The 27,549-nt window shown below is 40.5% G+C and overlaps 1 protein-coding gene across 6 annotated transcripts in view; it reads left to right on the top strand.

The window, feature by feature from the left end:
* The window catches only part of Col14a1 (collagen type XIV alpha 1 chain), a 201,637-nt gene that overhangs the window by 99,691 nt on the left and 74,397 nt on the right, over positions 1-27,549 (top strand). For all 6 annotated transcript variants that reach the window (XM_076555764.1, XM_006982385.3, XM_076555765.1 and 3 more), the window contains exons 21-29: positions 750-872; positions 3,840-3,989; positions 7,334-7,450; positions 16,756-16,902; positions 20,509-20,565; positions 23,676-23,815; positions 25,162-25,285; positions 25,562-25,705; positions 27,051-27,215. In XM_076555764.1, the coding sequence (XP_076411879.1) occupies positions 750-872; positions 3,840-3,989; positions 7,334-7,450; positions 16,756-16,902; positions 20,509-20,565; positions 23,676-23,815; positions 25,162-25,285; positions 25,562-25,705; positions 27,051-27,215 (1,167 nt within the window). The remainder of the gene's footprint in view (positions 1-749; positions 873-3,839; positions 3,990-7,333; positions 7,451-16,755; positions 16,903-20,508; positions 20,566-23,675; positions 23,816-25,161; positions 25,286-25,561; positions 25,706-27,050; positions 27,216-27,549) is intronic.

The raw sequence follows: 27,549 nt of genomic DNA, 5'->3' as shown, positions 1-27,549 counted from the left end.
GTCCAGCTGTCTCTATCCATTCACCTCAGAGGCTCTCCATATTTATCACAGGGTGATCCTGCACTGTAAGAGGAGGATTTCCAAGAGATGCCACTGCCACATAGTCTGTGGCTAACATAGTAGTCAGAGAATCCATCCACATTCAAACAGAGACTGATTGCTTCCAATTCTTAAGGGAAAGAGTGTCTAAAAAAATCTGTGACCATTTTAGTCCATCATAATTGACAAATACTTACATGGGATCGAGTGCAGAATAATGTCAGTGATTTAAGTTCTGTGCCTTACTCTTGTATGTGGGTTTTCACCTAAGTCAATATAAAGGAGGAAGCAGAAATTCCTCTGACTCTCACCAGCAAGGATAATCATCAGTCACATTGTGTGAGTAGCATCCTCAATATGAACAGACATGTGCATCTTGATGTATGTGGACCACATTGGTGCAAAGATAGAGTTTTTAATAAGCACCATTCAATTTTATTTTTGGTTAAAATTAATTGAAAAGAGAACTATCATAGTTTGAATGAACCTCTAGATCTCAGATGAAACTCATTCACCACAAGAGCAATTTTTCACATAATGTATTTTTAAAAACACACACACAGACCCCCCACTGTGAGCATTATTGCCTTTTCACTTGCATACATGTTTAACTCTGTAGGAAAAGAACTTAAATTTCATTGGCAACAAGAGAAGGTCCCGAAGAAGGAAACTACACTGAACCTCTTGCTTTCCCTATTGTGTTTGCACAGTGCCATCCTCTGGTCCTCAGAACTTACAGGTCTCAGAAGAATGGTATAACCGATTGCGCATTACATGGGACCCACCATCTGCCCCCGTGAAGGGCTATAGGATTGTCTACAAACCTGTGAGCGGTAAGTTCCTCTCAGAACCACGAGTAGATATCTCAAGTATATATATATTTTAAAAATTTAATTACATTTCAAAAAATTGTGTGTGTGTGTGTGTGTGTGTGTGTGTGTGTGTGTGTGTGTGGTTTCCTTTGCCAGAGCATGCAACTGGAGATCAGAGGACAACTTGGAGTCAGTTCTCTCCTTCCATCATGTGGGTACTTGATGTCCAAGTCAAGTGGCCAGGCTTGACAGCAAATCACTGACACTAAGTATATTTTAAGATCATTTTGGGCACTGTTTCCATTAGTGTTTGATCTTATAGATTAAACAGCTAAGATTTGCTTCCTGTCTTTTCTGAGGAGAAGAGGTTTTTAGTATGGTCCTTGTTGGGTAGACATCATTAGAAGGATGAAATGATGACCTCATATAGCAAACTAGCAGGCATACCAACTAACAGAATAGAATATCTACTTGGTCTGCATCCCCCTGACCTAATCTCACCCTAGGCCAGGAACAAGTTCAAGGAAAGCTGGGCTCCCCAGGAGTAAGAGGGTTTGTAGCTCAACAGATATGCAAACTCTAGACATTTAAAATTTGTACTTTGGACTTTTTCTTTTGTTTCTTCTTGCATAAGCTGGATACATTTCATCAATAAACTTTTCTTTGTCTTCATTTTAAAAGTATGTTGTGGGGTAAAACCCATCAAAGTAAAAGACTGCTTCATGAGAGACTCTGTTTTCTACCTCCAGATCACTGTATACTCTGTGTCTTTATTCTCTGACAATATATGTATGCAGTGCATCTTGACCATATCTACACTTAGCTCCCTCTTCCCACTCTCTTTGCCCGCCCCCATGTATGTCCCCTACATCATCATATTTTAAAGGCAGATGAGCAGTTAAAATCGGGAGTGCCTTTACCCTAGTCTATAGGCTGTGAAGGGGAACTTTGGTAGCAGCGCCCGTTACAATCCCGCCTCTCTGACAGCTTCACACTCTTGTGGGAGTTTAAACAGAAAAGACATATATTATAAATACCTTTCCAATTTTCTAGACCTGACCTTCAGAACTCCGGCTCTTCAGCAGAGATCAGAAAATCAGTTTTTCTTAATTTGGCAGGAAAAAACAGTTAAACGCTATTTGGAGGGCTATGAAAAACTATTTTTTTTCTCTCAAAAACTTCAATGGTCCCAGTCTGTCATCTTAGGCATTGCTAATGTCCTTGTTTCAATCTTCATTTTTACTCTTCTAATAATTATCCATCCCACATGACTACAGTGCTCCACTCCAATTTCTCCAAAAAATTATCTTTATGAACCAAGAAAATAAAATTGGGGACATAGTAGGTGTCCTGCTCCACATTAACTTCTTTAGACTCATCACTGATTTAAATTTTGTGTCTCTTTGTTGTAGGTCTAAGGTGTATATGAGTTTGTAGAAATCCTTCTAGATGTTTTATGGATCTATGGAAAAATATGTATCATATTATCTGAATACAAATATATGTCTTATATTAAACTTGTCAACTGCTATAGTTTGCCCTCAGTAGAGACAGGTTTGACTTCCATACCCTGGGGTCTGGAGCTTTCCATCTAGTAGACACTGGTAACTATTGTCCAATTCCCAGTACTCTTTGGCCTTATTATTATTTTTGGTTTTCTGAGACAGGGTTTCTCTGTGTAGCTTTGCACCTTTCCTGGATCTCGCTCTGTAGATCAGGCTGGCCTCGAACTCACAAAGATCCACCTGCCTCTGCCTCTCGAGTGCTGGGATTCCGCCGCTGCCACCACCTCCCCCCCTCCCTGCCTCAGGCCTTTAATCCCAACACTTGAGAGGCAGAGGCAGGTGGATCTTTGTGAGTTCGAGGCCAGCCTGGTCTACAAAGCAAGTTCCAGGACAGCCAAGACTGTTAACACAGAGAAACTCTGTCTCGAAAAACCAAAAAAGAAAAAAAGGGGGAGGGGTGCTGGAAAGATGGCTCAGAGGATAAGAGCACTGGCTGCTCTTTTAGAGGTACGGAGTTCAATTCCCAGCAACCACATGGTGGCTTACTCTTCTGCCATAGAATAATTGTCTACAGTGTCCAGCATGTCATTAGTCTTGTGGTTGTCCTGGACAGGCAGCTACATGGGATCTTTGCAGCATGGGAAAATACTGTTGCATGCATCCGGAAACACATAAATATGCTTTAGAAGGAGGTTTCTGGAAGAAAGTGATGAGTGTTTAGAAATTATCACTAACTCAAAGCTCTTAAAAGAGTAGACACATAGCCAGGCGGTGGTGGCGCACGCCTTTAATCCCAGCACTCGGGAGGCAGAGGCAGGCGGATCTCTGTGAGTTCGAGGCCAGCCTGGTCTCCAAAGCGAGTTCCAGGAAAGGCGCAAAGCTACACAGAGAAACCCTGTCTCGAAAAACCAAAAAAAAAAAAAAAAAAAAAAAAAAAAAAAAAGAGTAGACACATAAAAGACAGCTAGGTAAAAAAATTAGAATAGGACTCAGCACAGAATGCTCTTAAATATATAAGACTCCAGCAGTTGAATCCAGTCAAAGACACAAATGCCTCAAAATCCAGTTGATCTAAGGCCATGGTATAGGAGTAGATGGAACTATAGTGGTGACCTCTACATAGATCTTTGTGTGACAAGATGTGGTCTGGTGTCCAAGATAGAGCTTTCTGTCCTTGACACATGCTGTGAACAAAGCAGCTATGTAAATAGAGGCAGTTGGGAATTAACTAGGCAAGTGCTGATTGCTTTTAAAAATATAGATGTCAGAATAAGGCGATGGGTGGATTAGTGAGGTGCACCAACTTTTGGATTAAGTATGTGGGACAAAACATTGCTGGAAGAAGGACGAAAATGTAGTTTTAGAGATACTAGCCTCAGCCTAGTTGTTTGATGCTGGGTCATCCTGGGCAACTGCCAAGAGTTGGTTGAGTAGTTTTCTCTGAGGATGCATGCATGTTGTGACTGTAGTATGTCTCTTTTAGTTCACGGTCAAACTCTGGAGACTTTTGTGGGTGCGGACATTAACACCATTGTTATCACGAACCTCCTCAGTGGAATGGACTACAACGTGAAGATATTTGCTTCCCAGGCCACAGGCTTCAGCGATGCTCTGACTGGCCTCGTGAGAACACGTAAGCCTGATTGATGTCTGCTCACCTCAGCCCCATCCATGGCTTTGTGCTTGGTTTTTCCTGTAACTCATCTCTCGATTTCATTTTTAGTGCAACCATTGGCTTTTCTTCCTTCCTCATTATCCTTTCTGGAGGGCACTTTGTGGAAAGAAAGGTGTGGTAGTTTCTCAGGGCTGTCCAGAGACCTAGTTGGCAAACAGATGCCAGCAACTGCTTTTTCCAGTCAGCTTGATGGTTGCAGATAGGATTTCCCTCTGGAAAGTCTGTTGGCACTTTTCAAATTAGGTGAATTTTTCCAAGCAGCCTATATTCTGACATGGCCAATGCCGGTCAAAGTTGGGCCAAGGAGAAGTTTGCCTCTTCTCAAAGTATTGCCGCTCACCACCCACACACGATATCTCTCTCTCTCTCTCTCTCTCTCTCTCTCTCTCTCTCTCTCTCTCTCTCTCTCTCTCTCTCACACACACACACACACACACACACCACACCATCTACTGAAAGTACATGTCACACCACTCTAAGGACTTCACATTCTTTTATGGATTTTCAAGTTGGGATTTCTCATTGGCATCAGAACTCCTAAACACATATGGAATTATGGAGGCCTTGCTTTCCAACTTTCAATAGATGTGTTCTCTCTATTGTTCTGAAATTTGTTATATACTTCCACACCATCTGTTGCATGCATTTCTTTAGGTCAAATTACATTTTTAGATCCAAATACTTAAAAAAAAAGCCAAACAAATGCATATGACTGTGATACACACAAGATTGGTACTTTTTATACAGAGTGATTACACATCTTTAATCCCAGCACTCAGGAGGTCGGGGTAGGCAGATCTCTGGGAGTTCCAGGACAGCCACAGCTACATAATACAAGGATCCTGTCTCAAAAACAAAATAAAACACCCACAACACACACACACACACACACACACACACACACACACACACACACACACACACACACCACACAAATGTGTTCTCTGTATTGGAGTACTCTAGGATGCCTTTAGCTCTTGTCTCTCCCTTAACTATTGGGGCAACCCTGTTTTGGGTACTAGCACGGTCGCTCAGTATGTTCCCCTGCCTTGTTGTGACAGTGACCCACAACCTGTCCCGTTATCACACCCGAGTCCCCTGTGCACGTCACATCTTCTGCCCCTCTGTCTTCTGTTTACCCCTTTGGTTCACCCTTATGTCTCTGGCACTCGTTGTGTCTCCAGAATAACTTTTATTGCCATCTTTTTTGTGTACTTATTTCCCCCCCTCTGTACTTCTTTTTTTTTCTTTTCCATTTCTCTCCATTAGTAAGTATGTTGAACATTCCAAACATATTTTTGGAAACAGAGAACATCAAATTATTTTATACTCCTACCTATTAAGTAAAAATTAAAGTTTTTGCTTGTTCTCTTTCTCCCAAGCAAAATACAATCTCACACAATGGCAGATAATTCAGTTTTTAGCATGGTTGTTATAATTATTCTTATCCTCTTCTTGTGTGGAGAAGGGTATTTCAATTGACTGTAGGAAGTGAGACTTCTCTCTCTGCTCCAACAGATAGGAGCCATATAAGGATGTAAATCATGCTTAGGCAAGATTATTTTACTATCTTTTTTTTTTGTTTGTTTTTCGAGACAGGGTTTCTCTGTGTAGCTTTGCGCCTTTCCTGGGACTCACTTGGTAGTCCAGGCTGGCCTCGAACTCACAGAGATCCACCTGGCTCTGCCTCCCGAGTGCTGGGATTAAAGGCGTGTGCCACCGCCGCCCAGCTATTTTACTATCTTAAAAACATTAATTATGAAGTATCTTTTTTATGAGCTAGCTAAGAGACAGGGTGACATAAGAGAAAAATCATATGGAAGGAAGAGACCATTTGGGAAACAAATGTGAATTTTTTGCTTTTGCTTTTAAATGATAAACACCAAATGCTTATTTTTATATTATCCTGGAGAAATCTTTCCATGGCTTCTTCAAATTATCTTCCCTGTAGCCCAGCATTCTAAGATGAAAAGGAATCCACGGGAGTTAAATTATTTCTTACATGTGCATATTCTACATTTGAAAGTATCAAAAAAGTTCATTTTTATTCAATTTTTTTTATTTTGATTGAACATTAATTACTGCTCATATTTGTAGGGTATGTTGTGGCTTTTTAATACTTGCATACATCACAAGATCTAATTGGGATCACTAGCAGATGCCACCTTAAATGTTGATCATTTCTTTCTTGGTGAGACTACTCAAAATCTGCTGTTCTCTTGATTCCCAAACCTGTAGTGCGTTGGTAGAAGCTATAGCAGCCCCACTGTGTGCTAGCCCTACTGTGTGATGGGACACTTGGCTTCATTCCTCTCTCAGTGACTCAGTTTTTTTTTGTTTGTTTTTTGTTTTTTTTTGTTTTTTGAGACAAGGTTTCTCTGTGTAGCTTTGCACCTTTCCTGGATCTCGCTCTGTAGCCCAGGCTGGCCTCGAACTCACAAAGATCTGCCTGCCTCTGCCTCCCAAGTGCTGGGATTAAAGGTGTGCACCACCACCGTCTGGCGTCTATTTTTTTTTTTTAATTTTCTGGAGCTGAGGACCGAACCCAGGGCCTTGTGCTTGCTAGGCAAGTGCTCTACCACTGAGCTAAATCCCCAACCCCTCTCAGTGACTCAGAACAGCTAAGGAGCCTCTCTCTCTCATTTCCCAGCCTCCTCACTGTCCCTGGTGGCTGGTAGCAACCCTCTGTCTCTATTTCTATGAGGTCACAATAAATGGCGAATCGATTGACATTTAAAATAATGAATCCTGTCATTTTCAACAAAGCGTATGAGCCTAGAAGACATTGGGCCAATACCAGACACAAAAGGACCAGTGTCACAAAACCATCCACACAGTGCCCAGGCTTTGCAAAGCCACCTTTGATTGTATAGCAGGCCCATGTCTACCGGCTCTTCCTTTTGATTTAAGCCACGGCTGTTCTCATTCCCCTGTGAGTCCATCCTGTATTACTCTGGGTTATATGGTCATTGTGGAACCGGCAAAGGTACACCTCCTAAAGGGGAAGCTTAGGTATCCCCCGTTCCTTCAATACCCATTGCTCTTACCTTTTCCTATAAATATATGTGTCCTTTTCATTATGAATATCAGACATTCTGCTTCATAGGTCTTGTTTTGCACACATTTATTTAAATGATAAAATAATTATCTTCTCATCTTCAATTTTTTTATGAGTTGATGAATTTCCCACTTCTGAGTCTAGTGCTCTGAATGAGAATTTTATCATAAATGACTTCCAGAACTGGGTATCATATGTGCCACTATCTGCAATGTGACAAAGTTTTGTTTCTGTTTTGTTACAGTGTTCCTGGGTGTGACAGATCTCCAAGCCAATCAGGTTGAAACAACAAGCTTGTGTGCTCATTGGCAAATACATCGCCATGCCACAGCCTATAGGATAGTGCTAGAATCCCTTCAGGGTAAGTGCAATTTTGTGAAGTACTTGGGTGCTTGGTTCTATGCAAACCATGGTGGACAAGTCACATCAGAGCAGAGCCTTCTTTTGGAAGCTTCATGTTCAGGGCTCAGAGATGCAGCATGTGACGTCAGACCAATTGACTCTAATTCTTGAACTTTTTCCTCATCTGTTAACAAATATTACCACAGCAATGTTTTTTTTTTTTTTTTTTTGTGTGTGGGTTGTTGTGAGGTATAACCTGAAAAAATGCATGTAGAAGCTTATCCATTAATGCTCTGCACCCAGCAAGTTTGTAAATGGTGTGAACTGCCATTGGTCTCAGGAGCCAAGGAACCACAGCTAGCATACATTCAAGTTTCATGCTGTTTAGCATCGTGTTGTCTGCTCCATGATGACCAGCTTCAAAAGGCATATTTTCCTGAGCGTTTCTTCATCTTGGTTCATCTTAATTCAGGAGGAGGCATCATCTATCTCTTTCACCCTGAGGAAGTTGTAGAAATTTCTTCAGAACATCTATGATTTGAAACTTTGCTCTTAAATTTTAACACTAAAAACCTCTCCTTTAAAAACATCAAAGACAACAAGAAGCCAATCATTCCCAGGATCAGTGGTCATTTCAGTATCAGCATGGACACTATTCGGCAAATGAAATCAAAAATAGAATTACTATGATTAAGCTTATAAAAAAGTATAAAATCCTGGGGATTACAAGAGACAATGGAAAATCACAAATGAAAAGTTTCAGGTTCCAAACTTGAAACAAAAGTTATTAAAAAATGTAACCTTTTTTTCTGAACAAGTGTTTCCCCCCATTTATTAAGATAAGAAAGAAAGAAACAGAAAGCTGAAGGAACCTTTGTTTTTCAGTTCATTCAAAATAAAATAAAATAAAAACATTCAAAATAAAGAAATACCACTTTTGTCTCAATCCATAAGGTAGAAATGTGGTTTAATAGTCTGGTGGGACCATTGGAAACATGTCTCCTGTAGATTATGAGCTGCAGTAGAAGGAACGTTCTAGAACAATTTTTTGTCAGCTCCAGTCAAGATAGTGTCTCTATAGACTTATGCCACTGTGTCCTTGATTCTCTCTATGTAATAGAAGCCTGACATTGTCTTCTTATACAGGAGTGGTTTAAAATACAATAAACAGTGAAGGCAAGGAAAACTTTGAAAAAAGATAAATTTTGTGGTTGTGTGAAATATGAATTATGTATGCTTAAGCCAAAGGATATGAAAGATGTGAGTGAAGGAACAGCTGCAAAATTTGAGTTATATTTCCTATCTCTTTGTAATAACCATATTTAATATAGCAAGGTTGATATTTACTGGCATTTATTATGATTAAATAAAAGCTTAATAGCCATCCTCCCATACAGATTGTGAATTCTTGTAGATAGTCATTATATTTTATAAAAAATACTTTATCAGTTGGGTTGATGAAAATTAGCTTAATCACTGGAATTAATACCATTTAGAGGTAATTTTGTTCAAGATTTTAGGACAATGTATTTGCAGAGAAGCACTGGGGTTTTTTATCAGAAGGTATGATTAGTGTGTGTAGCTACTGATCTGGTGACTTTTTGCTGAAGCTAAGGCCTTTGGTGGCCACAAAATGAGTCATAATGCATAAGTCTTCCACACTCCCTCAGAATTATTTTCGGGCTGAATCACTGTAGCTGTCAGAATGTACAGAAGTGGTTCTTTTACTTTCCATCAATGTTTGTAGCTGAGGGATTTGGGAGCTGAATTAGCTCAGTTGCCGCTCATCCAATGGCATTTATCACAGCAGATTTCAATCAAGAGCTGCCGAAAAGATGTTTGGTGAGGTGAGTGTGGGGGTAGCTGGAGGGAATGCAAGTCTGATGTTTTAACTGATAGAACTTAGTTCAAAGAATTGGGTTTCTTCTTTGGAGGGGGAGAAAATAGGGTGGAGCATCTTCATCTTACAGAGAAATGTTGCCCTGGCTCATTGTCTGTGAAGGACTTGTGGGAAGATACCCTTCATTCCAGTGGGAGAATGAATCCCAAGTTCTGACCATGAAACATATTTTATTGGCTACATAGATTGCCTCTGCAGAACCTTCTCTTGCTCTGCCCCAGCCAGAGGAGCTAGCAGGGAGAAAAGGGGCCCGATACCTCCTGTGGTAGAGAGGAGTTCTGTGGTAGAGAGTTCTGTGGTAGAGAGGAGTCCTGTGGTAGAGAGGAGTTCTGTGGTAGAGAGGAGGAGTTCTGTGGTAGAGAGGAGTAGAGAGAGAGGAGTTCTGTGGTAGAGAGGAGTTCTGTGGTAGAGAGAGAGGAGTTCTGTGGTAGAGAGGAGGAGTTCTGTGGTAGAGAGAGAGGAGTTCTGTGGTAGAGAGACAGGAGTTCTGTGGTAGAGAGAGAGGAGTTCTGTGGTAGAGAGACAGGAGTTCTGTGGTAGAGAGAGAGGAGTTCTGTGGTAGAGAGGAGTCCTGTGGTAGAGAGGAGTTCTGTGGTAGAGAGGAGGAGTTCTGTGGTAGAGAGGAGTTCTGTGGTAGAGAGGAGGAGTTCTGTGGTAGAGAGGAGGAGTTCTGTGGTAGAGAGGAGTTCTGTGGTAGAGAGAGAGGAGTTCTGTGGTAGAGAGGAGTTCTGTGGTAGAGAGGAGTTCTGTGGTAGAGAGGAGTTCTGTGGTAGAGAGGAGTTCTGTGGTAGAGAGAGAGGAGTTCTGTGGTAGAGAGGAGTTCTGTGGTAGAGAGAGAGGAGTTCTGTGGTAGAGAGGAGTTCTGTGGTAGAGAGGAGTTCTGTGGTAGAGAGGAGTTCTGTGGTAGAGAGAGAGGAGTTCTGTGGTAGAGAGAGAGGAGTTCTGTGGTAGAGAGGAGTTCTGTGGTAGAGAGGAGGAGTTCTGTGGTAGAGAGGAGTTCTGTGGTAGAGAGGAGTTCTGTGGTAGAGAGGAGGAGTTCTGTGGTAGAGAGGAGGAGTTCTGTGGTAGAGAGGAGGAGTTCTGTGGTAGAGAGGAGGAGTTCTGTGGTAGAGAGTTCTGTGGTAGAGAGGAGTTCTGTGGTAGAGAGGAGTTCTGTGGTAGAGAGGAGGAGTTCTGTGGTAGAGAGGAGTCCTGTGGTAGAGAGGAGTTCTGTGGTAGAGAGGAGTTCTGTGGTAGAGAGGAGGAGTTCTGTGGTAGAGAGGAGTCCTGTGGTAGAGAAGAGTTCTGTGGTAGAGAGGAGTTCTGTGGTAGAGAGGAGTTCTGTGGTAGAGAGAGAGGAGTTCTGTGGTAGAGAGGAGTCCTGTGGTAGGGAAGAGTTCTGTGGTAGAGAGGAGTTCTGTGGTAGAGAGAGAGGAGTTCTGTGGTAGAGAGGAGTTCTGTGGTAGAGAGGAGTTCTGTGGTAGAGAGAGAGGAGTTCTGTGGTAGAGAGGAGGAGTTCTGTGGTAGAGAGAGAGGAGTTCTGTGGTAGAGAGACAGGAGTTCTGTGGTAGAGAGAGAGGAGTTCTGTGGTAGAGAGACAGGAGTTCTGTGGTAGAGAGAGAGGAGTTCTGTGGTAGAGAGGAGTCCTGTGGTAGAGAGGAGTTCTGTGGTAGAGAGGAGGAGTTCTGTGGTAGAGAGGAGTTCTGTGGTAGAGAGGAGGAGTTCTGTGGTAGAGAGGAGTTCTGTGGTAGAGAGAGAGGAGTTCTGTGGTAGAGAGGAGTTCTGTGGTGGAGAGGAGTTCTGTGGTAGAGAAGAGTTCTGTGGTAGAGAGGAGTTCTGTGGTAGAGAGGAGTTCTGTGGTTGGCCCACTTATTGCTGAACGCCTCAATCACGTTTCTAGTGTTGCATGAGTAAATAATATTTTTCCCTCATATATTCCCCATGTTCTGATCATGTACACCTTCATTCTATGTGACATCAGTAGAGATGTCTCTGCTGGGACCTCAGATTCTCGTCAGCTTTCTTCTCCCAGCTTCAGTTTTTCCAAAATCACCTCATTTGAAATTATTAACTGTGACAGTTACCCACACACATTCCCAAGGATCTGTAAGCAAACTTACAGGCTGGACCATTCAAACTTGTTTATTACATTTACAGAAACCTAAATAAAGGGAGTTAAGCAAAGGATCCGTTCATTAGCTTATGCATTGAGAGGCTTGGATGAGTTTAGCTTCAGGCACATCTGGATCAGGTGTTTGAACCGTGTCCTTGAGCTGGAGTCCTGCTCCCTCAGACTGCTTTTCATTCTCAGCCAGGCTCTGTGAGTGGGCTCCAGTCACATCCAGAGTGACATCCTTCCAGCTTCTAGCTTCACAGGCGTGGCGAAAAGAGAAATTTCTTTCTCAATATTTCCAACAGAAGTCCAGAAACTGAGTCATACTGGTCTGGTGTGATCACATGCCCCTAAATCTGTCATTGAGTGCACAGAGATGAAATAAACAGACTGGTTGGACCTGGTTGCTTTCCCTGACTGTGTCTGGTGGCAATGCCCAGGAGTAGCAGGGTGGTATTTAATGCTGTCCAGATTATAAGTATGAAGAGGGGGAGGGATGGATCGAGAGAAGGAAGAATGCCATTCAAGGTTGGCAAACACAATACATCTGCTTGGGTAAACATTATGTCATTTTTATGGCTAGGAGGTGGGAAAAGATCACCAGAAGGACAAGGCCCCTCCAGGAAAACACTGAAAGAAAAGTTGCCAGTTATCCATTTGCTGAATTCAGGAATAGGCTTTGGTTAATTCTGGCATAGATCAAAGTAAGAGACTTGTAGTTGGTACCTCAGACCCCTGTGAGAGCACCATTACATCCACAGTCTCTCTCCTTTTCCATTTGTTTACAAGTTGTCATGGCAGCTAAGGTTGGATGCACCATTTCTTTTTTTGAGTTCTGGCCATGGAGGCCCCAATGCTGTGTCTTCTTGCTAATTTGTATAACTTGGTGAATTCCTCTAGACTGCTTAGGAAAGAGTTCAGAGGGCACATCCCCTCTTTTCTCCCTTTAGGTACTCAGATGCCAACTTTGTGGGAGTGTCTGTTCTCTGGGATAGAGGATGGCAGAGTATTGGAGTATCTACCTTACCAAAGACCAAGGTTCTAAAGAAATGTATACAGAACCTACTTCAAAATCAAATTGTCAAAGGCAGAGGCATGGTGATTGGAGGTCAGGTATTTGAGAGACTCAGGGAAAGGAAGTATTTATGTCATAAAATTCTCACCTGATCCTTGTCCCAGTCCTTAGTAGCCTCTGCATAGAGCTCTCAGCAGCCACTCAAGGCATTTTGGGTGTGGGGTTGGGGAGTCAAGGTGGTGATGTCGTTACCAATGTGATAACAATCCAGAGAATTTAGATTACCTTGCTTCTTAGAAATAAATATACAAAACCTGAACGTTTTACCCTGTTCCAAAAAGTAAACCAAGTTAACTTTCTACTTTGGGCAGAAGGATCAAGAGGATTAGTCATCATCCAATTGGTTTAGATTTTGTTTTCCTTTAAGACACAGCCATTAGGCTTGAATGGCACATGCCAAAAGCAATATGTGTACACCCCAACTTATGGAACCCCTCTTTGTTAGTGTTGGGAGTCAAACTAATACTATTTGCCATTAATTTTAATGTGCCCATTCAAATTTTCCAGGAGATTATAGATTTATTATTTTTTTTGCAGTAAAGCCCATTAATATTCTATTTTCAAGAGTCTTTAAACTACATAGATATCCATGATAAATAGGAAATGGCAGAAATAGAGCATTTCTAGAGATGATTCCCTGGAGAATCCATGGAAAACTTTTGTGGTCATAGATCTTTATATTCCACGAATAAGATTCAGGAACTGATTGTATTTGGGGCAGCTTACAGAGACCTCCAGGCAGTTGGGAAGGATGCTAGGAGCTCAGAAAGAAATAGGTATTGGGGGTTTCTGAACCTTGGAACCACAAAGTGAACTTGAATATTAGCAAGGCCAAGCACTGGGTTTCCTAAGTCTGTTTCGTTCACAGTGAAATATAATCTGATAAAATGGTAACGATTTTTAAATTTAGTGTTATTATCACAGAAGGAGGCTGTGTGGAGGTCAGAGGGCAGCTTTGTGGAGTTGGTTCTCTCCACGTTTAAGTGAGTTCTAGGGATCAAACTCAGGTCAGCTGGTGTGCTGGGCCAGCATCTTCCAGCTGAGCCATCTCGCTGGCTCAGTAACCATGCTTTTTACTTCATCATTACATGTGATGTATGAGAAATAACTAAGGTAGGCAGTATTTAATTGTGAACAAATATATTTGGCTTTCTTTCTTGTAATGCTGAGGATCAACCCTAGGCCTCACTCATGCTAGAGAAGCCCTGAGCTATACTCTCAGTCCAGTGCAAGTATATTAATAAATATTACTTTATAAAGTTCAATTCTGAAATTCTTTAATATTCACAATATACAAAAATGAATTTACAAAGTCATTTACCAAATGACTTTAATTTCCAGTCAAGATTTGTCCATAGCCAAAATTCAAAATAATGTTTATTATGATACATAAATATTGACACAGATTAAAATATAAGATCAAAGTTCATCTAGATGTCATACTTTCTAAAAGACAAAAGTTCTCTGATGTTTTGAATTAGTAATTAATTCATCAAAATAGATATATTTTGTACATATATTTTGTATATGTTATTAAAAAATAAACTTCTAAAATGATATATTTGGAGAAGTAGATGGCTCTTATTAACCATTAAACAAAATATGTAGTAAATTGAATCCATGAAGACTTTGACAATAGTTTCTAAATTCCTAGCAATAAGCTGTTGTAAGACTTTGACTAAACAAATACAATTTTGAGTTGGAGAGATGGCTCAGCAGTTAAGAGCACTTGCTGCTCTTGCAGAGGACCTGAGCTAGTTCCCAGAACATTTGTGAGCATGGCTCACAACTTCTTATCGCTCTAGCTCTAAAGGGTTTCAACACCTTCTTCTGGCCTCTTCAAGCACCCACACACACAAGACATACTCTCCCACAGACATACACTCATACATATAAATAAAAAAAAATCTTTAGGAAAAAACAAAGACACGATTTATGGAATGGAATCAAGAATTAATCCTAAGGGAAGTTTTGAAAGCTACATTTTATTTGTATATTTGGTGGCAGGGGAGTAGGGGGGCACATGCATGCCACAGCAAGTGTGGAGGACCGTTTGTGGGAGCTGGCTCCACTCTTCTATCATGTGGGTTCCAAGGACCAAACTCAAGTCCTTGGACTTGGTGGTAAACACCTTTACCCACTGAGCCATTGTGCTGGTCCCTAGATGGGAATTTTAATAATTGTTGTTTTTTAAGTAATGGTGGGTCTTTCTTCCAGCCTGTTATCCATTATGGCAAAAAATGAATATTATGACTAATTCTGAAACTTTTCAGTAATTTAAAACCAACAAAAGCCAGCATGGACTTATGAGGACCTCTTACCTGGTCTCTAGCTAGTGAGGACCACACAGCTCTCAGACTGTTCATTTTGAAGAATGGAGTCCTTAATTCACATTGTTTTATGATGTAGTAGTGGATGGTTGAGTGACTCCTTCTGAGACCCGAATTTAGAGTTTGAATTCAAATTTCAGTTCTATGGCTGAGCTAGGGACTGTAGTAACTTGTCAATGTTTGTGGCCTCCAGTTTCTTATCTTTAGATTGATGATAACTACAAGTGGTATAAGAATAGAGTGGACTAATATACATAAAAATCTTTATGATAGTTCTTGGCACATGGTAAACATTTCATTCAATTTATTGGACCATTTGTCATTTGTGTTGGTGGTCATCACTGAAGAGCAATCATGGAACCTGGAATAAAATAGGCTGTCAATAAATGATGCATCTGATAATCCAACTCCTCTGGTTCTGGACCTCAGGGCCAGCACTAATTCTTCCAGAGAAGTATAGCAATTTTACTGTGGATATGGGCAAAGAGAAGGGGACCAGCAGTTACTCTTCCACCATTCTTTATGCCTTCAACATGGTAAAGACAGATATGATGATGTGCAGCTGGTGTATGCAACACAACTCCTTGGTAGAACTGAAAGGGCCTGATTACCAGTGACTGGGAGACAATACTCCTGGCTCTGTGGCCTTAAACCACTTAATAGAAAGGGGTTCATAGTGCAGTCAGGGGGTTTAGGAGAAGTTTAAGTTTGCTGAGTCTTCTTCATGATAGACATGACAAGCTAGATATGACATGACATGATAGACATGACACAGATGTCAGCTAAAAATCATGACTGGAGATGGGGATGTTGCTTGGGGATAGAATGCCCCCCTAGTCTGCACAAGGCCCAGGGTTCAATCCCTAGCACCCAATAAAACTGCGCATGGTTGCACACATCTGTTATCAGGATCAGAAATTCAAGGTTGCTTTTAGCTACATAATGAGTTCAAAATCAAACTAAGCTTGGAGTATGGGTAGGGGGTAATGAGAGAGGAGGAAGAGAAGTCTTCAGTGGGATAAAGGGGGAAAAGAGGGTGATGAAATACATGTGACATGAAAGGAAAGGGGAGGTCTATTTGAGGAGACAAAGGGGACCACGAGGAGAACATGGAAGGACAGTATGGAAGGGGAATGATTTAAAACAAAGTATAATCACACATATGCATGAAAATGCTGTGACGAAACCCATCATTTAAATACTAATTGAAAAAGTATGAGTGACAGAGAAGAAACTGGGCCCTCTGAACTCCTACATTATTCTGGCAATTTCTCAAGCTTTTGTGCATTTTTTCTTGAGAACAAATTCCAATTACAGTGTCTTGTATGATGCTAGATTGTAAGGAGTTAAAAATCTGTCCTTCTATGTCATTTTGTGACCATGTGACTATGTTCTGGTGAATCAAGCTGAATAAAAGGAAGTTTAGTGCAACAGATGGGCTAAGATGCATGCATATAATTATGTGCAGCAATAGTTCTTCATTTATTAAAGGCTTGAACTTGCCAGTTTTTAAAATAATAAGCCTTATTTTGTCCTTACATTTTATAATGTAAAGTTTAACAGGAAAAAAATTCAGTGGATATATAAAATCTTGTTTTTTTTTCTTTTTGGTTTTATGAGACAGGGTTTCTCTGTGTAGCTTTTTGGAGTCTGTCTTGGAACTTGCTCTGTAGACTAGGCTGGCCTCGAACTCACAGAGATCCGCCTGCCCCTGCCTCCCGAGTGCTGGGATTAAAGGCGTGTGCCACCACTGCCCAGCTGGATATATAAAATCTTTACCTGGAGATACAATACTACCAGTGAACATAAATGCTAGGTTGAATGATAAAGGCAATCCCTATTATGCATTTTAGAAACTAATAATTGAAATAATGACTATTTCCTTTTTTAGCAATTATATGTATGTTTTGCTTTGCTTTAATTGTAGATACACAAACACAAGAATCCACCTTGGGAGGAGGTGTAAACAGACATTGCTTCTATGGACTTCAGCCAGATTCAGAATATAAAATCAGTGTTTACACAAAGCTCCAGGAGATTGAGGGACCAAGTGTGAGCATTCTGCAAAGAACACGTAAGTCAAATGTCTTCTGCTGATCCCCCTCATTAGGAGTGACTAGCATATTGACATGGCTCCACATCTTTGCTCTGTTGGGAAAAGTAATAGCTATTGCTGCCCAGGAGTATGGGCAATTTCCCTTTCTTTCTTTTATCCACCCCCAAAGTCTTTGCAATGCCCCTATACCGTCATCAGTATGTCTTCGTTTCCATTCTCTATACATTGCACAAGAGAACACAAGGTCATCTAATGGCAAAAGGCTTGAAACAATGATTTACATTATGATCCAAATACATAAGAAGCATTCATGGTATGTGGTGTGTGAAATTGAATTGGAGGACAATACCGTCTTACCACAGTGATGAGGGTAGGCTCAAAGCCAACATGTTCCAACTGGATGACCCTGGAGTCATTGCCTCTTTTAGAGGTCCTTGTCCTCTTTTTCAAGTTGGAACCCAGATCTGATGCATGGAATGGAAAAGCAAAGTATAAAATTAAAACAAACACTTTTTGCATGTTCTGAAGAATGGAGGGTATCAGTTTCTTGGGATGGCCTTTAATCTGAAGTTCTGACCTGCAGACTACAGCTGTTAAAATGGATAAAATAGATTTAATAGTAACAGGCTGAGGGCAGTGGTGTTTGTATGCCTAACTCAACATCCTTAATTTAAGTTCAAATTCCTGAGGATGAGCATCAGAACAGGTAATGGGTGGTAGGATTTCCTTCTTTTTCTGCATGGTATTTAGAAAGAACTCCCACCTTGTATAGATCTTTCAGCCTCCAGGACCATGGAGAAAGAAATCATAATCAGCACATTCCCGTAAAACACATTGGATGAGCTGATGTGAAATAGCTCATGCTTTTAATTGCAGCACTCAGGAGGAAGAGGCAGGGGGATCTCTGTGAGTTCCAGGCTGTCCAGTGCTACACAATGAGATGGTCTCAAAAAAAAGTTGGTTAAAATATAATAAGTGGAATTATCTAAAATTTTTATATAGAAAATTTATTTCACAATAAATATATTTAACATTTTATACGTGTTTTGACATATAATTTATGTATCATAAAACATAATAGTCATTTTATGTGGCAACTCAGTTATTGTCAGTACATTTGAAGAATCATATAGACATCACTACCATTCCATCAACTGAAAGAAATCTTATCCATCTTTCTCCCATTTCCGTCTATATGTAAGCCCTTTATTTTTCATTTTCCTTTTGTGGACACTTCATATGAATAAAAATATATAACAGACAATTCTCTGTATCTGTCACATTTTGATTAGCATGTCTTTGAAATTTGCCAAAGCCATAAAATGTATCCAGTGTTTATTTCTCTTATTGTTGATTATAATTCTGTTTTACGGATATGCATCATATAATTTTTGAAGTTCACAGGTCTTGGAGTCAAGCATGTATTATTGGATCTCTGTGAGGCCACTTTCTACTATCATGGTCTTGGGCAGCTCAATGCCTCTGAGATTCTTTTTGCTCTTCAGTAGAACTATCTCTTTTTTTTACCACCAATGTTGGGAGGAGAGATTCAACATCTTTGAGCATCTGTTGAGCTTTTCAACTTATGTTTTATTGGACATACTTTCATCTTCTCCCTTATTTTCTTGGGAGTCACACCTATAGCCAAAGAGCTAGATTTCACAAACATGTATTTTCTCTATACCTTTACTTTAAAAGAAATTAAAATATATTTTGAACACTTTGGACATCTTTCAAATACAGTCCATGCACCCTCCTGGTGCCAATCTGCTGGAAGCTGTTAATTGCTATGCTCTCAGGTTTATAGGCTAAGTTCTTTCTTCACACTCAGTATTTGACTGTTAAAAACAATTGATCTTGGAACCTCTGGTCTATTTTAGTATTCCCTAACCTTAATCTCAACAACTGTTAGCTACCATCCCAGGGTTAATTCCAATTGGGATCTCTTAGTTTGATGTAAATATTTCCCTGATGTGGAAGACATCTGTCTTCTTGTAGCTTCCATCCATTGGCTCAAGTTCAACTTTCTGAAGCAATGCAGATCAGGACTGTTTGTCTGCTCTGGGGCAGCCCCTCATATGGTTGAAGATAGAGACCATCTGTGTGCCACGTAAAGAGGATAAACATGTGGCACCAGCGTGTGTGCTCTTCATACCCAAGAGATTCTTTGGCCAGATGTTCTGCTCAAACATACTGCCCTTGATTTGATTCTGAGTGTATTGATGAAACTGAGGATATGTCCCAATCTTCTATGTTAAAGAAAATGCTTAACAGTAAAGATGACCCATTATTCCCAAGTTATTTAAAGTGCAGAAGCCAGGCTTTCGAAGCATGTTTAGTGATCTAATGAAAGTTTGCAATCATAGTTTTAGTATTAAAAACTCCCTTTCTCTTCTCTCTCTCTCCTTTTTAATTTTAGAATTCTCAAATAAGCAACAAAAACCTTAAAAAAAAAACAGTGATTCATGTATCCACAACAGAACAGCAGTAATGCACAAAGTGTCTCTTCCCTCATGCTTTCTTCCAGAAAGACATATTTCTACCATTGTGGTTTCTTCAACAAAAAGCTTTTTATTTTACCCACAAATGGGATCCTGTCATGGTGTTCCATGACTTGCTTTGTTTCACATAATAATTAGTTCATGGACATTTTTTTCTTTATCAGTAATATACAGTTACCTCATTCTTTCTTATTGACTCATGCCACCTAGATCATTTCATTTCATTGAATCGCAGATTAGAAGAGACTACAAAATTCATCTCTTCTAATGAAGGAATTCTCTTTATAACATCTGTCAGAGCTTGAACTCTTCCAGCTGTTGGCTGCTTGAAGCTGGACTTCCCCTTTGTGAATGGCCATTATTAGTAGAGGGACTTCCCAAATATTAAACTGAGATGGTCAGATTTTCTGGGTATTTTTTCCCCTAAATCTTCAGTGTCAGGTCTTACTAAAAATGAAAAATAAAATATTACTTTATCTTTACCTAATGATACTGCAGCTCCTTGGTGCTTTACCATGTGAGTTGGCATGAGAATCACTCCTCTTTCTAACTTTCCCAGGGTCATCTTCATGGCAGGTTGAAAGTATCTGAACACACTAAGTATTTATTCTTGATCCTCAGAACCGAAAGACTTTTTCCAGATGCACACTGAACAGAACAGACAGTGAATCACATTTCATTCGCAACTGGTATCCTTGGGGACACAGGGTGGGAAGGGTTAGAAGTGTCAGGGACCAAGGATTGATGGTCAGTACTTAGGCAGAATGGAAATGAAGTTCACTGTGTATGTGAAAACAGCCAGAACCTACATCTCAATAGAAGGCTAAGCTTTCTGCCTTAAATCAACATCAGAACCACTTTGTAGTTGGCAGTTTGATTATACCAACTCCTGTTGTGCAGACTGAATGGGGGCAGAATGGCATTTCAAGCCTTTGGTGTGCAATGAAAGGATGGATCAAACCAGTTTTCACAGGCAGCGGCTAGTTTATAGCAGTCATTAAATTCTCAAAGAAGCCAGTTATCAACATCCTTGATAACCTTGAATAAAGATTTACTATATCGCTTCCCTCTGTTCCCTATAATGAGATCACTAATGGGGGCTCTTTGTCCTTTTCCTTCCCAGAACCACCTCCCACTGAACCACCGACATTCCCTCCAACCATTCCACCAGCAAAGGAAGGTAAGAGAACAGTGAGGACAGTGTGATTCTACAGTCAAGATTTCCATTGCTTTTGTTTGTCCATCCAGTGAAAACCCGAATGGCTGCTGGAGAGACAGCTCAGCAGTAAAGAGCACTTACTGCTTTTGCAGAGGACCTGAGTTGGGTTCCCAGCACCTCCATCAAGCATCTCACAACCCTGTATCTCCAGCTCCACGGTGATCCAAAGCCCCTGGCTTTCTTGGGTATTGCACTTACCTATGCAAACTCAACTGTACAAATACACATCATTAAAAGAATAATAAAAATAAAAATTTTAGAAGAAAACCAAGGTATTAATACAAAATATTTGTTGCCCTACATAGTGAAAGTGAAAAGCTAGCATATAATTTTGAATTCAAGGGGAATGGTCTCCAGTTTTCCCCCTAAATGCCTCTCCAGGTTCTAATCTCATCTCAACACCTGGAGCTGCCAAGGTAATTATTAGAGGTTAAGCCTCTAAACAATGTAGTGCTCATTAATTTTTCATCCTATTAACAAACATTTATTATTTTCAAAGTTCTTAGGTTAGGCACAAGGAATGCCATAATAGTACCCAACTGCTACCTTTTGCTTACTTTCAGTATTGTAAGAGAAATATGTACTAATGCAGATAGCAATGTCACTGGTAGGAGTTATGAAAGAGAAATTGGGTTATGGTTACCCAAGAGTAAGAATAATCAATGCCTCAGTTGACTAGTGACTGATAAATGGGGGAAATTTCGTCTATCTCTGAACCAGCTTGAGAGAGAAATAACAGAATAATAATGCTCAGTGTCATAGAGTGGTCTAGGTCCGTAATGTGTTTTGGGGAACTATCAATGCTTTAATGAGACACACAGAAGACAGTAAAGAGAGTGATGAAGGGAATTGTGTGCCAACATCAAGGACTTGTCCTTCAAAAATATGGTGCACAAGAAGTTCCCTTAAGGTGAGGATGACCTAATAAAATCTCTGCTTAGGAAAGGTAACTCTGGGCCAGGGAGATGGCTCAGTTGGTAAAGTTCTCACTGCACAAGCATGGAAAACCTGGGTTCTCACCTTACCATCAACATAAATGTTGGGTAAAATATATGTAACCTTGGGCAGATTATTGGAGCTTATGGCCCAGGCAGTCTAGCAAAAATGGCAAGCTCAAGTTCCAGATTCAGTGAGATACCCTGTAGGAAAAACACCCGGCATCAACCTTAGGCCTCCATTATGCATGCATGCACATATACACGCATGAACACATGTATACACAAACGTTATGGTTCATAGTATTCACAGCTGGGTAAAAATGTGGGTGGTTTTCCCCAGATGCAGTCTACATAGTGTCTTCTGGATCTATGAAAGCAAGCCAGCAGGAAGGAAGCTTCCTGGCAGTACAGATATGATTTCTCCATAACATGTGGCAAAGTGTGTGGTGTCCTTAGCAACAGGGTCTTACCATCTAGTTCTGGAGGGCAGCCGAGAGCAATAGGAATGCCCTGTATTGTTTTGGAAATATCTAGGACACCCTTGACCAACAGCTTGAGGAGAGGTATTCCACATCTGGCACTGGGCTTTTTATTTGAAAGCCTAGAATATACAATGTTTTTTAATTATCAAAGTTATACTGGATACTTATTAGGCAAGTATTTAAAATTAGAATAAAAGACTTAAAGAAGGAAATTAAAAACACAATTTTATATCTTTAATGTAAGTTTTTCATGCATGTTGATAAATTTTCTTTTATTCTAAGCAAATGTTTCATTAGTAAAATTTAAAATAATTTTTGCTTTCATTTTGAAGATGAAACTTAATGTTTGTTTCATCTTTCTTTGGAAACAGAGGACATGATTTCCTTTCCTGTTTATCATTAGGAGGCTTGTTATAATCTTTTTCAACTATAGAGTCAGACTATGAATCTATGAAATTATGCAAGTCACAGAGTTCAAAAGCAAGCTTTCCAGATCCCCACTGCCCCCGAGTGTAACTTCACTTGAAGACAATTTGTCTTACCTTATGGGCAGCTGACAGGAACGAAGTTACTATAACAGTAACTAGACTGTTGTTTCTAAGGGAGAAATGCTGATTATCTCCTAGAGTGCTTGTATGCGACCGAACTAAGATGAAAAAATTGAGATAACTGAAGAACAAATTGTGTGCATCATCATACAACACAGTTAATCTCAATGATCCACACTAACAGAGGGTTGCATCCTGAGAAACAGCTTAGAGGACTTTGAAAGGGGGCTTTCATTGGAGAAGGGCTTTTTGGTTATATAATTGTATGGCCTTTTTATTTTGTTGGTATCCATAGTAACTACTGATGATGACTTCCTTCTCCTAGTATTATTGTACTTTTTTGGGGGGCTATGTTAGTGATGAGCAATGCAGTAATTAAAGTTTGCTTCTGCTTATTCCCAGTGAATTGTAGATTTTTTTTTAAAGACAGGGTCTCATGTAAAATAGACTGGCATCAAACTTGTCATTAGCCAAGAATGACCATGAACCTGTAAACCTCCTTCTCTACTTTGCCAATGCCAGGTATATAGGCATGGGTCACCTTCTCAGTTTTATGCCGTGCTAGGGATCAAACAGCTCAAAGGTTTTGAGCATGCTGGGTGGGCACTCTGGCTCTGGCACCCATCTCCACCCCAATCATAGTTCATCAGATTCCATCACATCACACATCTTCCTCCCGAGCTCGACTCCTTGTTATTACTTCAGACTCACCAAGCAGATGACTGGGTGCACAGTGCGACTGCATAGACTTTTTCCCTGTCAGTGGCCATTAGATAGTGCTTGCTGTTTGCTTCTGACTCTACATCGCATCCACCTCCATTTCTCCTTCCTATTCCTCATTTTCATTCTCTGTGGTGATTGTTGGATTTATTCTCCTCCCTGTTCTCACATGTTCAGTAGAAGCTTTTCAGTCATAAATGGGCATGAAAGGGAAATAGTGGTGGTAAACTTTTAGGAGCATGGGATGGTGATTCTTAATAGTTGAAGCTTTTCCTTTTGCAAAGAGCTTTAGTTACCAGAAGGCATCTGCTACCTGTCTTCTCTCTTAATAAAGATGTTATTTTCCTCTTGCCTCTGACTCAAAATGTATTCTTTGTCTTTAGTATGTAAAGCTGCCAAGGCAGACCTAGTATTCATGGTGGATGGATCCTGGAGTATTGGAGATGACAATTTCAATAAGATCATCAATTTTCTGTATAGCACCGTGGGAGCCCTGGACAAGATTGGTGCAGATGGAACTCAGGTAAGGTTAACCAGCCAATAATTACATTATCCTATCAGGTAAGGTAAGCCAGCCAGTCATTACACTATCTTATCAGGTAAGGTTAACCAGCCAGTCATTACACTATCCTATCAGGTAAGGTAAACCAGCCAGTCATTACATTATCCTATCAGGTAAGGTTAACTAGCCAATCATTATACTATACTATGCATCCAGGAATTATTTCTTAGTCTCTTACTGTTTCCACTTGTCAGGGAATGTAATCAAAGAAATGTGATGAAGGAATGCTAATCCTTATAGGCATGTCCAACCTGTTGCTAATGGATATATGCATCCAGGATTGCTATGATATTGCAAATGATAGCCTCATACTGTAACTTCAAAAGGTTGGACATCCCTGCAAAAGCTATTGAGATTAGCATATTAAGACAATACAAAGGACATTAGGGAGTATTTATTTTATATCAAGGCAGAGTATTTCCTTTACACATACTATTGTTCCTGACGTAATGTACATGGAAGCCTTGAAAATCAGAGGCCAGGCCACGGTCACACATTTCTTTTTATTTTTTCCTTTTTTGTTTTTCAAGACAGGGTTCCTCTGTGTAGCCTTGGCTGTTCTGGAACTCCCTCTGTATACCAGGTCAGCATCGAACTCACAGAGATCCACCTGCATCTGCCTCCCAAGTGCTGGGATTCAACGTATGCACCACCACTGGCTGGCAGTCACACATTTCTGAGGATCATGCAGAATATGAAACTATTTCATTTATCCAACAGATACCCATAGTTCATTGTTAAAAAAACAACAACAACAAAAAATCAACTCAAAACTGTCCCATGGTGCCACAGGAATAGAAGTAAATTGTAGGAAATTAAGGTAGAAAGATTTGGGCAGCAATGAACAAGATCACAGATTTTGAAATAGAATGTACTTGGCTTCAGCTGTTTGCTTTTGATCTTGACCCTATTACTGGATTTCATGTGCCTCAGTTTCCTCCTTTGTACAGTGGGTGGAATCATAGTGGCTACTTTATATTTGTGTCATAGGAAGCTCTTATAGAGAATACAACCCTGACTCTGTGCCACATCCATTTACCAGATTTAGGTCAATTTTGACTTGTTAAATGAAGTGGCAAAAGTATTATAACCATTAGAAAGATCTTTTAAAAATCCTAGTTCTTAATATGTATCTAGAACTTGAGACTTTGTTTGTCTTCAAATTTGATATGTAACCGTTACAAAAATTTAATGTGAGGATTGGGTTAAGGAAGAAATGTAAATGACGGGTGATACTGAGCTACTGGGTCACGTTTTCTGTGGAAAGTCCCTACCTGTGTAAAAGTGGATGTACCCTCTCTCTCCAGGTGGCGATGGTCCAGTTCACTGATGACCCCAGAACAGAATTCAAACTCGATGCTTACAAAACCAAGGAGACACTTCTTGATGCAATCAGACACATTTCCTACAAAGGAGGAAATACTAAAACAGGTTAAGACCTAAACAGACAAATGATGCCCAGTGAAAGCTCGCTGTAATCGTTAGAAACTCCGGGATGACTTTTGTTATGTGACTTGTTGGTTTGTTTTGGTGCTGTGTATGGAATCCAGGGCCTTACATGTACCTCACAGGTATTTTCCCCTTCCGCGGCTGCCTCAGCTCCCAGGACACAATAATTTTTCACCGATGTAACATCTCTGTCCTTCCCTTTGCTGTCTGTGAAAGCATGCGGAGGAGTGAAACGGAACTGTTGATTCTCTGTTTCAGGGAAAGCTATCAAGCACGTTCGCGACACCTTATTCACTGTAGAGTCAGGCACGAGGAGAGGCATCCCGAAAGTTATCGTGGTTATAACTGATGGGAGATCACAAGATGACGTCAACAAAATCTCCAGGGAGATGCAGGCCGATGGTAAGGTTCCCTTATGTGCACCATCATGGCTACTGAGAACAAGGTTGGCACCAAGCACATATTCCTATCAGCTTAATTAAATATCCCCCAGTGGATAATATCGGTTTTAAAAATCGCATACATTCATAATTCTGTGATTATATGTTTTTATTAGAGACAAATATATGATTTGTTACACCAGGGTTTCCTGTCTAAGGAATGCCAGCAATGGTGTACAATAATACTGAGAAGACCACTCTAAAGGGTCAGGGAGAGGAAGATGCTCATAGAAACTGTCCTGTCTCCTGATCGATAAAATAATGATTCTCTCAGGATGGCTGTGAAGATTCAGCTATATGAAATATGTATGACGATTTGTGTTCTTTGTGAACTTGACATAATTTAGACTCAATGAGAGAAGGTAGAGATCCGGTTGGCATGTGGGCATGCCTGTGAGGGGTTTTCTTAGTTATATTAATGGAGGTGGGAAGGCCCATGCTGCATATGGGTGATGCCATTTCATGGGCTGAGCCCTGAACTGAAAGAGGAGAGGGTGGACTGAGCACTAGTTTGTGTGTATTCTTTACTCTCCATTACTGATGAAGGACGATATGTGACCCGTTGCCTCAAGCCCCTGCTGCTGTGACATCCCTGCTGGGATGGACTGTGACCTGAAACTGTGAGCCAAAGCAAACCCCTTCTCCCTGAAGTTGATTTTGTCAGGGTGTTTTGCCATAGGAAAGAAACTAAGATGACATGCTTAGCATGTTTTAACATGGTGACCCATTTTAGGCTGCTAGGCCTTAAGTTGTGCTTCAGAACGGGGGAAAAGAAATCATTACTGTTTAAATAGTACCTCATGCCACAGATGTCAAAGTAACTATTAAGAATATGCAACTGTGCCGGGTGGTGGTGGAGCATGCCTTTAATCCCAGCACTCAGGAGGCAGAGCCAGGCGGATCTCTGTGAGTTCGAGGCCAGCCTGGGCTACCAAGTGAGTCCCAGGAAAGGCGCAAAGCTACACAGAGAAACCTTGTCTCGAAAACCAAAAAAAAAAAAAAAAAAAAGAATATGCAACTGTGAATATGTTACTCAAATGAGAAACATTTCTGGCTTATGCACCAACTGGGGCTTTGGTTTTGTTAAGTCTATTTTAAAATGGAAAATTTCTTCAGGGTATGATGGAGTAATTCTCACATAATGTAATATGCACATGAAGAATTCTGATGAATGGTAAGAAATGAATTAGCCAATCCTACTGGACTTCCTAAATGAGTACATTTTAAACATCTGGGCACTCAGTATCTTGCATTGTTTGTATTTTGTGAAGCTTAAGTAATCGAACGCCTACTGTGTGTCGTCATAGGATACAACATCTTTGCCATTGGTGTGGCCGACGCCGATTACTCAGAGTTGGTTCGGATCGGCAGCAAACCCAGCTCACGTCACGTCTTTTTTGTGGATGACTTCGATGCCTTCAAGAAAATTGAGGATGAACTGATTACTTTTGTCTGCGAAACCGCATCAGCAAGTTAGTTCCTCAGAACTTGCATTCCTGAGCATTGTTTAAAACCTGAAATATTGAATACTGGTTAAGTACAGAGTCCCATCTAGAACTAAGGAAGAACTGTTGATTCCCATGGGGTATTTATTGTGCAGGTGTTAAGTCCTATGGTTTTGAGCATATGAGGTAAACGTCTTCTCTCCTCCTGTTACAGTTGAAGTTGATGAAGATCGTCCCAAGTTGATGACAATTTGTATTAAACACAGGAGTGTGACACAGGATGATGGAACCAAGGTTGAGGCCAGCTTGGAATGCTTAGTATCAGACAAGGCTACATAGGAAGACCCTGTCTTAAAACCAA

This window comes from Peromyscus maniculatus, chromosome 20 (assembly GCF_049852395.1).
Source record: "Peromyscus maniculatus bairdii isolate BWxNUB_F1_BW_parent chromosome 20, HU_Pman_BW_mat_3.1, whole genome shotgun sequence".
Taxonomy (NCBI): Eukaryota; Metazoa; Chordata; class Mammalia; order Rodentia; family Cricetidae; genus Peromyscus; species Peromyscus maniculatus.
The sequence above is the reverse complement of the archived record's forward strand: the minus strand, read 5'-3'. Positions and strand labels throughout refer to the sequence as shown.